Here is a 13,942-nt window from a genome sequence, read left to right as displayed (position 1 = left end):
ATGGGTGGAGTTTGTGAAATATAACTCTAGGATGTGTAAAAAAAAAAAAAAAAAAAAAAAAAAATTATATATTATATATATATATATATATATATATATATATATATATATATATATATATATATACGCATTACAGACACGCCCCAACTTAATGTAAACACAAAACAAGTTGAGGATGGTAGATAGGGCTGCACGAGGTGTGCTATAGAAATATGATGAGGAGTCTACTGTGACTTAATCACATCCAGTTCAACACTGTAATGTATATGTTGACTGTCAAGCTATCTCAAGACAAAACTAGACATGCACTAACAGCTGGGTTCACTTGATGCATTTGTGTCATTGTTCCCCATGTTTGAGTTGGTCGGTACTTAATAGTAACCTTAGTTAGGCGGAATGGTTTGCTGTGAATGGTCATTCAAAGTGATGAGGTTTAGGAACAGGATTTGAATTAAAACTGTGTAATATACCTGGTGGTGACACGGCACCTGTGTGTTAAAATCAAACTTCTAGAACGTTCTCTGTGGAGGTAAATCAGTTTTATGACATTTTGTGGATTGATTCCTCCACAAAGGAGTTAGAAGATGCAAGGTTGTAAATTTCCAAAAAAAGTGATGGTTCTGGAGATTTGTGGGTAATTGTATTTCAGATGTGTGATAACACAATTGACACAATAAGTGTACAATTCTTACTGAGATACTCCAAACTAAATCAAAATATTCATTTTTGTTAATATTGCACCCTTAAAGACAATATAACTGATTAGGGCTGTAGTCAAGTCAAAGAATGCCTCAATCAACTGAACATATGTCTGGCCAATCCATTAGTCAACCTAAAAAGGGGGAGTGACAAGACTACTGCAAAGCCAAAAGCCAGTCACTAGATTTATATCTGCAAAGCCTTTTGTTTTAGAATGACAGCTAGTGAAAGCAACACAGACTAAAATGTAGTGTTGTTGTTCAAACTACACCATTCACCACCTTTCAAGTGCTTCTCAGCTACTGTCTCCGCCCTTATTTATGTAAACTGCTTCACACTCCCCACAACAGGGAACATTGCACTGTAATATAGGATCAAATTTTTACTTTCAAAATAGTATAACACTGCTAAAATTGAATAAAACTTAAGCATGTTAGCACTTTTCTTCTTTAAATGTAAGTTCATTGTAATTTTCTTATGTAAAAAAATAAAAAATCTGATACATTCACAGTAATTTCAGCATTTTACTGCATGACATAAGCCAAATGACTGTTCAACTGGAATACAACTACTTTTAATAAATGTATTGTCCAATTGCATTTTGAAAAATTACTAATTAATTTACCAAACCTAATTTCCTTTGTTTATGATTATACATTTAAAATACTTAATGCTTACTTAAAAACCCAAAAAAACCCAACAACAACAAAACAATCAATTATGTCAACTGGACAAAAAGTTTTTTTGAGTGAATATATTTGGCTGCTCATCCAAGAAACTTCTTTAAAGTTAATACTAAGTTTTACTGTTCTAATATTCACATTAACACGTTTGGAGCACAATGAGGCTATGTAACATTATGCATGCCTTTATGAGAACGATTTCTTAATTTAAAAAAATATATTTAAAAAAATGCTAATTTACAGCAATTACTTAACCACACACCCACACTAAATGAAATAAGCCAATATTTCAATATGTACAAGATTATATAAGATTATATTTCTTGTAAATATTGCCTATTAATCTGATAAAGCACACATTTAAAAATAATAATATAAAAATCCAATAACAACATAAAAATCTAAGCACCTTCTAAAGCGACCACTTTATTGAATTGGAACACAAAAATAAGGGGAAAAAACAGATACTCACGGGTCCCATAGTATCCAACTTCTCTGAGCGCAAGGAAGCTGAAGAAGAGCCCACCTACCAGGATCACCAGAATGAGGGCGAATACCGACTGCCGTTTGTCCTTTTGTAAAGCCCTCCAGAGCAGGGACCCCAGGAAGGACGGCCAGGGGATCCTGGTCACCGTGTGCGTACAAGGCATCCTGACCATCCACCGGACAACGCTACCGAAAGAACGTGACTGAAACTAACTTCATTTGTTAAATCACTCCTCTCGCTTCTTCCTTCGTGCCCTGGGACCCAAGTCCACACTCCCCCCCCCCCCTGCCCCAAGCGGCTGCTTTAAATGGCTGTAAAGTTTCCCGGGACATGACAGCCTGATTACAAACGCATCTGGATTTCACATTAAAAGCGCATTTCTCAAGGTGCGTATAGACTCACCCGGTTTGAAATGCAAATCTTTGCGTTGGTTTCTTGAAGGCCAGTGAGATTTTGGCCTACTTGTGAACAAAGATCTGTTGTTCGTGTATAAGTGACAAGAGGGCTATCCCTGGGTACGCCTGCCTCACCGGAAACAGTTCGCGCACGTGTTTGTACCTGCACTAAAATGAAGGGTAACATAATTATAGCTTTTTTTCATCTCTCTACTCCAAACACATTTTTAGCAGGCATACCTTGTAATACAATTTTGGTTTTATCGTCATCTTACAACCTCCAGAATTCACTCACGGAGCTGCAGACACTGCACTAGATGGGGTTTAGGTGGTGACAATACAGATCAGAGAGAGTGATTTAAGGTTTAAATCAACTGGATTTCAGCATTGAAACTGGCAACCCAAATGAGAGACTCATGTAAGGCTCAATCTGATTGAGTAATTACAATAGACTACATTACAACAATATAGAATAAATCAGCATTGCAATTGTTGTCAGGAAAAGCAATATTTGATTTGTTACCTCTGGGGATAAGATTATGAAATCACAATCTTGCATGCATAGTTCCCCTCCCTGAACCGCCATCTTAACGTGGTGGAGGGGTTTGAGTGTGCAAATGATCCAGGGAGTTATGTTGCCGAGGGCGTCATGCCCCTGATAGGGTCAAACAGGGCAGGTCCAGGAGGATGGGTCAGACTAAGAGCAGTTCAGAAGCTTTTCATGATGAGAGATTAAACAAGGCTGGAATCTCCATTTCTCTGGCATTGGCCATGGGGAGAGGCAACGAGCTGGTATGGGCTTGCTTATTGCCCCATAGCTCAGCCGCCATGTGTTGGGAGTTCACCCCAGTGAACGAGAGGATCTCTCATTGTTGTGTCGGCCTACGGGCCAAACAGCAGTGCAGCGTTCCCGGCCTTCTTGAAGTCCCTGGGAGAGGTACTAGACAGTGCACCGACTGGGGACTCTGTTGTTCTACTGGGGGTCTTCAGCGCCCACATGGGCAATGACAATGACAGCTGGAGGAGCCTGAACGGGAAGAACGGCCTCCCTGATCTGAACCCGAGCGGTGTTTTGTTATTGGATTTCTGTGCTAGACACAGTTTGTCCATAATGAACACCATGTTCGAGCACAAGGGTGTTCATCAGTGCACGTGGCACCAGGACACTCTAGGTCGGTGGTCGATGATCAACTTTGTTGTCGTGTCATCTGACCTCCGGCCGTGTGTCTTGGACAATCGGGTGAAGAGAGGGGCAGAACTGTCAACTGATCACCGCCTGGTGGTGAGTTGGGTCAGGGGAGGAAGTCAGACAGACAGTTGGGAATGTCTGGCGTAGTCCTCTTTCAGGGGGGCCTTCAACTCTCACCTATGGGAGAGCTTCTCCCTGATTCCGGGGGAGGCTGGGGACATGGATTCCCAGTGGGCCATGTTCTCCACCTCTATTGTCGATGCGGCTGCTCGTAGCTGTGTTCTTAAGGTCTGCAGTGCTTGTCACGGGAGCAACCCCCAAACCTGGTGGTGGACACTGGAAGTAAGGGATACCATCAGGCTGAAGAAGGAGTCCTATGGAGCCTTGGGACTTCTGAGGGCAGCATGCCGCGGCTCGTGTCATCTCAGAGGCAAAAATTCGGGGTTGGGAGGAGTTCAGGGAGGCCATGGAGGAGGACTATCAGACAGCCTCAAAGAGCTTCTTGCAAATCGTCCGACGCTCAGGAGGGGCAAGCAGTGCTTCACCGATACTGTTTACATTGTGGGTGGAGAGCTGCTGACCTCGACTGGGATGTTGTTGTAAAGTGGAAGGAATACTTTGAGGATCTCTTCAATCCCTCCGAATCACACCGGAGGGTGTGTTCCAATTACAGGGCAATCACACTCCTCAGCCTCCGCGGGTAAGGTCTATTCTAGGGTATTGAAGAGGAGAATACGACCAATAGTCGAACCCCAGATTCGGGAGGAGCAGTGTGGTTTTTGTCCAGTCGCGGAACACTGGACCAGCTCTATACTCTCCATCGGGTCCTCGAGGCTTCATGGGAGTTTGCCCAATCTGTCCACATGTGTTTTATGGACCTGGAGAAGGCATTTGGACCGTGTCCCTCGTCGTGACCTTGAGGAGGTGCTCCGGGAGTATGGGGTCCTGGGCCCTTTGTTATGGGCTGTCCGGTCCCTGCATGACTGAAGCAGGAGCTGTGTTCCCATTGCATTTTTGGACTCCACTAGGGCTGCCCTTTGTCATCGGTTCTGGTTGCCCTCTCCAGGTGGGTGGTGAGTCCTTGTCTCAAGGTTCAAGTATCTCGGGGTCCTTGTTCACGAGTGAGGGAAGGATGGGTAGTGTGACATTGAGAAGATGGATTGGTGCAGCGTCTGCAGTGATGTGGTTGCTGTATCAGACTGTGGTAATAAAGAAGGAACTGAGCTCTCGATTTACCGGTCAATCTATGTTCCTACCCTCACCTATGGTCATGAGCTTAGAGTAATGACCGAAAGGACAAGATCACATATACAAGTGTTTGAAATGAGTTTCCTCTACAGGGTGGCTGGGGAATCCCTTAGAGATGAGGTGAGGAGCTTGGCCACACGGGAGGAGCTTGAAGTAGAGCCGCTGTCTTCCACATCGAGAAGAGGCCAGCTGAGGTGGCTTGGGCATCTGTTCAGGATGCCCCTCAGACATCCTGGCATGTCCCAGGAGGAGGCTCCAGGGAAGCCCCAGGACAAGTTGGAGGAACTACATCTTTCAGCTGTCCTGGGAGCTGGAGGATGTGCCTGGGATGAGGAAAGTCTGGGAGTCCCTGCTTAGACTACTGCCCCAGATAAGCAGAAGAAAATGGATGGATACATACATACATAGTTCACATTTTTAAAGAAACGGTATGTTTATTACAAATGATCACCACACATTCTTTGTACAATTTGCTATTTATTACATATGAGCATCAACTGCTTGTTATATACAGATTCCAGTTAAGCTGTACGTTGTATTTATTATTTCGGGAACAATCACAACACTTTGGGGAAGTATACAAAATTATCAAAGCAAAAGGTTGAACAGTCTTGTACCTACAGTATAACAGAATAAGAAAGAGAATGTGTCAATATTCAAGGCCAACTTTTCAGAACGCCACAGTGCTACATACGTACTTTAGGGACACAGGCACTACTTAAAGATCCTATATTACCCAAAAATGAGCAATGTGAATTTTTTGCTGTGTTAGAACATTGTTATGTCATCATAAACATTACCGAAGTTGTGTTGTTTCATTTACACGTTTGAGAAATCCTGCATCATTTCCGAAGCTCAAAACGCTCTGTTCCACCTTGTGATATCATTAAGTGGTAGTTTTGAAGTTATTTTTTGCCTCAGTTGAACTGATTTACTCTAAAATACACTAGAATAGCCTTAAGTAGATACCATTGTTTTAACTTTTGCTCAGTTGAGATGCCCACAGAAAGCTGTAGCTTCAAAGTTTGGCAATTCCAGGGCGGCAAATTATTCCAATGACTCTACTGATGGTGTATGGGGTTAAAAAACACAGTAGATACTTCACCCAATTACCATTTGATTACATCACAAGGTGGAACAGCCTAATATGCAGGGTTTGTGGGCTGAAAATGTGTGAATGTAAAAAAACAAACAAAAAAAAAAAAACCCCAAACAACCCCAGGTATGTTTTTGACGAGGATACAACATTATGACATATCAAAAAGGTGTAATATAGGCCCTTTAAAAACACAAAAACTACCAACAGAAGCCATCTACTAAAATTGATCAGTAGGCCCAGTTAAGAAGAGAGATGGCCAGAATTTTTGGGAGAAGCGGGAAAGACAGTAGTGCAAGTAAACGCGTCTAGCCCTTAACGGGTAATGGGGGGAGTATTTCATTGGATGGATCCATTTCACCCCCCAAAAGTGAAACCACATGCACAGGTCCGAAGCGTTGCGGGGTAAGTGCTGTATTTCTTCACATATTTAAATCTTTTCATTCGACAGCTGCCACATATAAACCTGGACAGTAAGCCAGCAAAGACATGCCCAGAATCAGTGCCTTCTTTTCCCCATACATGCTCGTCTTTCTCAGCCAATCAAAATCGTTCGCATTCACACCGCAGGACAAAACACGCAAATGTCCCAGTATGTCCGAAGACACTACTCTTTCACTTCCGTGTCCCCCTCTCCATTTTCCACCTCCATTAACTCGCTACCGTTCTCTTTGCTTTCGGTCTTCGCAACAGCTTGTTTCTGAAAAAGAAAAGAAAAATAATAATACCAAAACAAAACAAAACAAAACATGAGTATTTTTGGGAAACCAGTTGATTTTAATCCCTTAGACCAGACATGGGCAAACTACGGACCGGGGGCCACACACGGTGAGCACGGGGCTCATAAATCCAGCCCACCAAATGTGACCAAATTATATTAAAATAGGTAGGGGTAAACCTTGTTCAATTTACCTTTTCAACAAGTTGATCTTTTGGCACTTGATAAAACTGAATGTGATTGTGAATGTGTTTAAATTAATAATAAATGTATTAAATAATTACTGCATTTGGAAAACAATTTGTACAATGAGCCTTGCATTTTCATGCTTTGCTACATGTTACAAGCCAAATCTCTAATGTAATATATATACACACACACATATTTATTTATATATATATTTATTTTCTGGCCTTAGACTGTACAGGCCAATAAAAACATCTGTACTCGAATAAATGCTGTTGACAAGACAACCACCTCTTAGCAGGTGCAGACAGTGATACTAGAAGATAATCATGCATGGGAGGGAAAGGGGGGAAACCACTGTCTCAAATGAGTCAAAACTATCTGACCAAGTAAATTTACGAGGTAAAAAATTAGGGTTTAAAACATTTTTATACACAATAGCCTGTGTTCCCCCTTTAAATGTATGAGTTTATTAAAAACATCTGATTCATTCATACATGCATTGATTATTCCTTGAGGTGAGAGTGTAGTCTAACCTTTCTTGTGCATTTTAACCAATGTAGTTAAAGTAAGATTTGACAGGTAATTCCATTACCTAGCAGCCATACTGTAAACAAGGGTCAAACCATGTCTAAAAGGATTACGATATATTTATTTGTGTAAATTAGAGTTCAGTGCTACTTCTAGCATATATTTTTTTACTTTGAAAAAGTTTCTTTAGAAACTTTCCAGTTAAATGGTGTAAAATGACCATAAACATTCAGTATTGGTATTATCCTACAAAAGAAAGTAAGAATGAAGAAAAGCCTGTCATGATATCACAAGCTTGATGAAGATGCCAGGAAAACTAAGTTGACCTACATGATCTAATGATCATATATACGAATTTAAAGGAGATAAAGGGAGGAAAGATGGAGTTCAATGTTAAGAGTCCAATCAAATGCTGGGACTCATTCAGAAGTCAGTCACTGGCTGTGGTTACATGCATACTCTAAATAGACTTTGAGTTAAAAAAAATATTAAAATGACATGTAAACTGCTAAATCAGCAGATTTATTTCTGTTCATGGTCCCTCTGATTACGCACATCAGATTTTGTGGTTTTCATGTCAAGCAAACTGAAAGTTCCAGTTCAAATAATGGTGTGATATTGGTGTGCACATGACCACAGCCACCATCTATGCACATATCTGCTAGTGTTCAGGGCAGGGTACCTTAGAGTCTCTCTCTGCAAACTTCTGAAACATGTTAGCATAGATGCGTTTGTCCTTCTCATGCTGTTCCTTTAGACGCTTCTGACACAAAGAAACCTGAAATAATTTAGAAAACACCATTAGAAGAAGATCTGAGCACTAGAATCACTCACTTCGTTTCACTATAAAGCAGTACCTGGCTTTTGGCAGCCTTGTTGGATGGGTACAGCTGAATGACCTTCTGGAAGTCATCCTTGGCTCTGTCAAACTCCTTCATGGCGAAGAGCGCCTCTCCTCTTCTGAACAAGGCTTTCTCATTTGTGGGATCCAGCTCCAAAGCCTTAAAACACAAACATTATAAACCATATTTTTTTCCCCCATGTATTTGAAAAAAAATGTCTCACCCCAATACAAATATATTGTATATGCAGCTCCTGAGGTCAAAATAAGTCTGCTAGTCCCTGTCTACATCCAATTATAAAGTGTTTTTTGTCCGATAATCAGGTAGTGCACGTTAGCATTTTAGTTCCTCTAAGCATTAAGCTTTTAACCCTATAGCGTCGGATCCTATCATCGCCGATAGAGCGTGGTTGCGGACTTTCCAGCAGCGTAACTTCGCAACCAGTCATGCTCTCATGTAAATTCAAACGGCGTCTCAAAGCAGAGGCACGGGGCTATCTAAATATTTTGCCGTCATTATGGTAATCTGCCTCTGTTGTCCCTCGAAGGTGACGAATGAGAGCGCGGTGCTGCGGGGATTTTCCCAGTCATTTATTCGATGCATAAAAGAAAACATACGGATGGATGTGTAAAATAGAAGTAGTTGTGCGAAAAAATGCAGTAAATTCTGATACTTCTTCCTTTAAGATGATTTTTATGGCTAAAAAAAAATAATAAAAGTCTAGGTGAGCTATACTGGCCCATAGTTTGGTCAGTCCTTAAAGGGTTAAGTGCTTATAAACTCATCACATGCATAAAATGTGGAATAACATTGGACCACTGCACACTGTTTAAAATGAAGTAGTCCTGTTCTTCACATTTTTAAAACAGTAAAAATCTGGTACAGCGCCTTTAACTAGTTTACAGAATTGGGGAATAAACTAATCAGTAATTTCAATTCATGTAACTTTGAACGATCCTTTTAACAGGCAAGGCAGAGTATGGTCCTGCCCCCTAGTGGCCTCATCTGGACATTGCTCTGCTCAGTGTGATGCTGTGTACTGCTCACCTTGTCACAGCTATCTAGAGCGTGGCTCGGCTCCTGGATCTTCAGGTAGCACATGGCTAAGTTGAGATGAGCTGCAAGTCTCAGAGCTTTAGCCTTCTTCTCATCCTCCTCCTGTAAACCCGACTCGTGCTCCAGCCACAGCACAATCCTTTTGTATTGCACTGATGCCTGCTTGTATTTGCCCTCCTGGAGATGAGGAAGAATATGTTTTAGACAGAGATTCTTTTCTATAATGTTTTATTTAGAAGCTATAATATGTAACTTTTCTTGTGGAGGGTCTTGTATCTATGGAGATGGTATTGCTTTGCCTGGAATGTTCCTCAGTATGGTATTTAACTTATCTGTCTCAATTGACACCACTGGGTCAAGTTATGGGAGAAAAAATTCCAAACTCTTCCACGATGACATAAAAACACTCTTTTGTTTAAGCAATACAATGTCATTAAATCAAAGTACTTTCCTTTATTATACCATGGCCTTATATCTGAGTAATCCCTCAGTCGTCCAGGTAGGTTCCATAGTGGTCCATGGGTGTATACTAGTCTGTGTGTCTTATACTTGTTCTGATACAGCTCAAGATCATTCTAAAGCTATTCAGGAAAGGTTCATTTCTGTCATGTGACTTTTTTAGTATCAATATTTGCCTATGTAGTGCCTATGTCGTTTTGACCCTAGTTTTAGTACCATTAGTATCTGATTTTCATTATGTATTAGAGCTCATTCACAGTTAGAACGCACGTTTTCCAAGGTTTTTTGCAATAAAAACACCTGTAACTGACTAAATACAGCATGGATAAATGTACTGCTACAGTGCGAAACAATTCAAGCAAAGCATCTCTATCGAGGCAAGAAAAATGACAGTGCAACAATGTGCATATTTGGGGTCAAACCTTAAAATATTGCGTCCCCTTTTCCTTCACAATGACGCTCTGTTCCAGTTTTTCTGGTGTGTTCATCTCCCAGGACTCTTTAGCCTGAAGAAGAATCAACATGGCATCAGTAACATGACAGGAAGTCTACAGGGATTCTATTTAACCAATTATTTGGCTATGTTACCTTCTCAAAGGCTGTTAGCTTAATTTTATATTCTAATGTTGCTCCACAGGGAACACCGAGCTTCTCATTTCCTGCAGTTCCAAAACCATATCTGCAAGACAAATTCAATGACCCTTAGACCAGTTTCATTTGTCTGGTAGGACAGAATTTTTAGAATGCAAACCAATAACCTTAGAGAACTACTTCAAGGAGCTAATATTCTACACCTAACCATAACTGGTTAAGTGCAGAATATTAGCATTTTTAGTGAATTCAGCTCTCATATTCCCTTGACCAGCAACTAGTCGACAGGTCAATAATATAGTAGTCCTATGAATAGAGGATGTTAGGAAATGCTCATACTTGGGTTTTATAGTAAAGAGTGCTTCCTCTCCTTGCTCCATTGCCATGATGCCCTTTTCTACTCCCACAGGTAAGTCAAAACTTTCTCCATCTCCAACTTCAAACTTCAATTCCCGTTCATAAAAAACATGACCATCCAATGTGCCTTCCACAGTAACTGAAACAGACACGACAGAAGAAAATTCTATTAATACATTTTTCATATTTATTATTTATTTAATATGATGAGATCTAATGTTTTGATTCATTACTCCCAGATGTCATAAACTGTATGTATGTAATGATGTGGAAGAAGTTAAATTATAGGTCCTGTGATCATTAGTTACATGAGAAAAATTAATGGGAAATGTACTTCCAGAAGCTCAAATTGGGCAGTCACTGTTGAGCTCCATTCATACCTATTGATGGTAAGTTACTTTTTCTAGCTGCAACAGCCCTAAGGTAGACTGCTAGAAGTAAGGCTGCCAATTTGATCCATCAGACCACCGCCAAGGACCACTGAGGCATTACAGATCCTACTACTTACTACTACCGCATTTCAAATCTAGTAATTAGATATTAGTAAAAGGTCCAGAGATGATAAGTGGTTTACCTTCTACAGATGCTCCCTCATTGGGTTTGGAGTACCCTTGGCCTTTAGTGATTATGCGACGGATGATTCCCCCATCTTCATCTTCAGTTATGTCTTCTCCATGGAATTCAAAAAGCTCTATCTAAAAAGGATTTTAGACATTTCACTGTCAGCTTATATAACGCTGCATTGTTAGATGAAGAAGGTATTTATTTTCACATTATTCATCATACCTCAAACACAAGGGTGGCATTAGGGGGGATCTTGGGAGGACTCCCAGCAGACCCATAAGCATACTCGGGCTTACAGATGAGCTGACACAGTTCACCCACTTTCATAGTGGCTACACCAATATCCCACGCCCTTATCACTTGACCTGTAAACATGTGATAAAGTTAGAGAGCCAGGGCACATCCAAGTCCTCTGCAGAAGGTGATTGTGTATATACCAACCTTTGCCCAACTCAAAGGAGAACTTTTCTCCCTTGTCTCTGCTCGAGTCAAAGTGAGTCCCGTCCAAAAGTGTGCCCACATAATGTACAAAGACTTTATCGCCAGTCATGGGCAGCTCTTCTCCTGTGCCTTCCCGTTTCACCAACTAGGGGGAAAAAAAAGGTAGATCCATAATAAATACAAAAAACTGTCTATAAATACTAGATTAGTCAATGAACAAAATCATGGTCTGTCACAATTAAGTTGATTACTAAAATAATTGTTAGTTGCAGCTCTGTCAGTGCTTAATTTTTTTTGATTAGTGCTATTCTTATTCTTCTTATTATCAATATTATCATTATTTGATTATTTTGATTGTATATTGAGACTTTTTAAAATATATATTCAACCAAATAAAACTATAATATGGTGGCCAAGTGTATTATGGATGAGACTTTTTATTATTTTTTGACATTTTGATTTAAGCTGTCTTTATTATAAAAGGGCTTTTTACGCGTGTTTGTATGTAGTCATTATGACGTGTTACCACAAATTCTGAAGTGTACAGCGGTTTATGGGTTATGGTTTGTGTGAAATATTAGCATTTTAATGAATTAAATTATTTTTTTATAATCCTTACGATGTACAATTTATGATATTCACTTGACCAGACATTAGTTGATAGGTCAATACAGTAGCAAGCAAATGAAGGTTGAAAATGGTGACTGAAGGTTTCTAATTAGAGAGTATTCAACATTTTGATCTCATGATTTCACCATCACAATCACATATAGTCAATACAGTAATCGTTGTGAATTTGTGAAAGGACTATGTAATGAAAAATAATAATACAATCATTTCAGCATATTTTTTGAAGGTTTGAGACATGGGTTAGCCTTGCTGTTTAAGTGTGTTGATGTTGACACCTATAAATAGCACTTCATCACATATACCAAGTATAAAGATAATCTCCTGTCAATTAAATGTACTAAAAATAATAAATACATGGGAATGCCATATGCATGTTACAACAGCCATTATGAAAATATAAGGGGACTTTACTTTTTATAAGACAGAGGGATTTCCCTAACGCCATTTAACAATTATTGTTATAGGTACATTTTTTAAATAATAATAAATAAATATGTTAGTCATGCGCATATACTATAGATTATAGTAACTGTATACGTAATAAATAATAAATTAGCTTCTGTAGCTCCGTTAGCTTAGCCTAGTAGCCACGCTTTGTAAATAACCCACTTGGTAACACAGGTAAAGCTAACTAGATCAACACACACACACACACACACACACACCCCCACACACACACACACACACACACACATTGCCCCATTGCCATTACCTTTAGCACCCCCCCGTCCTTCTTCGGAGTGATGTCCTCTCCTTCCATCGGGATTGTGGCCAGTCCTTCTTTCGCCTGTTCGTCTGCAGTCATGGTCATTGGGATAGTGGGATTCCCTCCGTATGGTTTTCCACACAGTTATCTGACGCTTCCTTGCTAATATGCTAAAGCTAGCTGGTCAATTCGCTTGCAAACTGTGGGTGCCTTGTGGCTGGCCAAAGCTTACAACCCTGACGAGTAGCAATCCACTAGCTTAGATTGCAATACAAATACTATGAGGGTCCCGAAAGCAGAGATCCGGGTGTTGTTGTGCAGCTGGCAGCCGTGTGTGCAGACAGGAGTCGAGTCACTTCAGATCCACGTTGTATCTGTTGGCATCAGATCTCTGCGTTAAGAAGGGCAGAGAACTTTCCAGACATTCAAGAAAGACCGAGTGGAGGAAACGCGCTGTGGACACTTCCTAACTTTAAAGCCACAGTTAGAAAAGGCGGTGATATGAGTAGTTGTCACAGTAGGAAGGTTTTTGGCGCCATCGGGCTGTACTTTACATAAAAACAAGCGCTCAATTTCTAGCTAAGCCCTGATTGGTTGGTTTTTGTATACGGAGTTGTCATTTGGCGCGGGTATTCAACAGCTTTGGGTGCTTGTTTTGGTCAAATAAAACCTGAAGATCACATTTTAGGACATCGATAAGTGAGTTTACGACAATCCTACATGTAGTTAAGCTAACGTATCATTGTACATTGTTAAATGGAAACCTATATTTGGCTTAAATTTGCATAAACTTGTTCCGTTTGTATGTAGTAGGTTATATGAATGCTTCAACCTGCTTCTGGTTATTACATTTGCCTTAATTCAGTATTTAGGAGTTCTGCGTTTAATCAGTACTTTTTAAACTATATAGTAATTGTAGATTAATGCTAAAAACATATACAGCAGCCATCCGTTATTTTATGTTATATAGTCATCGTCATTTCCCACCACAATACTGTTCTTAATTAATAAATCAAATGTTACGATAATAACAGAACATAATTTTGTCAATTGTTGTTTTGTAG

At 40.1% G+C, this 13,942-nt stretch overlaps 2 protein-coding genes across 2 annotated transcripts in view; both read right to left on the bottom strand.

The window, feature by feature from the left end:
• Positions 1 to 2,032, bottom strand: part of b4galnt3b (beta-1,4-N-acetyl-galactosaminyl transferase 3b) — a 33,803-nt gene extending 31,771 nt beyond the window's left edge. Inside the window, exon 1 of the mRNA XM_055222576.1 lies at positions 1,855 to 2,032. Coding sequence (XP_055078551.1) covers positions 1,855 to 2,032 — 178 coding nt within the window. The remainder of the gene's footprint in view (positions 1 to 1,854) is intronic.
• Positions 2,033 to 5,158: 3,126 nt separating this feature from the next.
• fkbp4 (FKBP prolyl isomerase 4) lies at positions 5,159 to 13,360 on the bottom strand. Its single transcript, XM_033967752.2, has 11 exons — positions 12,885 to 13,360; positions 11,543 to 11,687; positions 11,324 to 11,466; positions 11,112 to 11,232; positions 10,520 to 10,676; positions 10,178 to 10,268; positions 10,012 to 10,095; positions 9,122 to 9,307; positions 8,090 to 8,233; positions 7,915 to 8,010; positions 5,159 to 6,497 (listed from the first exon to the last, which is right to left on the bottom strand). Exons 1-11 carry the CDS (start codon positions 12,981 to 12,983, stop codon positions 6,405 to 6,407), a joined length of 1,359 nt encoding a protein of 452 aa, XP_033823643.1. The 5' UTR covers positions 12,984 to 13,360; the 3' UTR covers positions 5,159 to 6,404.
• Positions 13,361 to 13,942: the final 582 nt, after the last annotated feature.

This window comes from Periophthalmus magnuspinnatus, chromosome 6 (genome assembly GCF_009829125.3).
Source record: "Periophthalmus magnuspinnatus isolate fPerMag1 chromosome 6, fPerMag1.2.pri, whole genome shotgun sequence".
Classification (NCBI taxonomy): Eukaryota; Metazoa; Chordata; class Actinopteri; order Gobiiformes; family Gobiidae; genus Periophthalmus; species Periophthalmus magnuspinnatus.
Note: the sequence above shows the minus strand (reverse complement) of the source record. Positions and strands in the feature narration are given on the sequence as shown.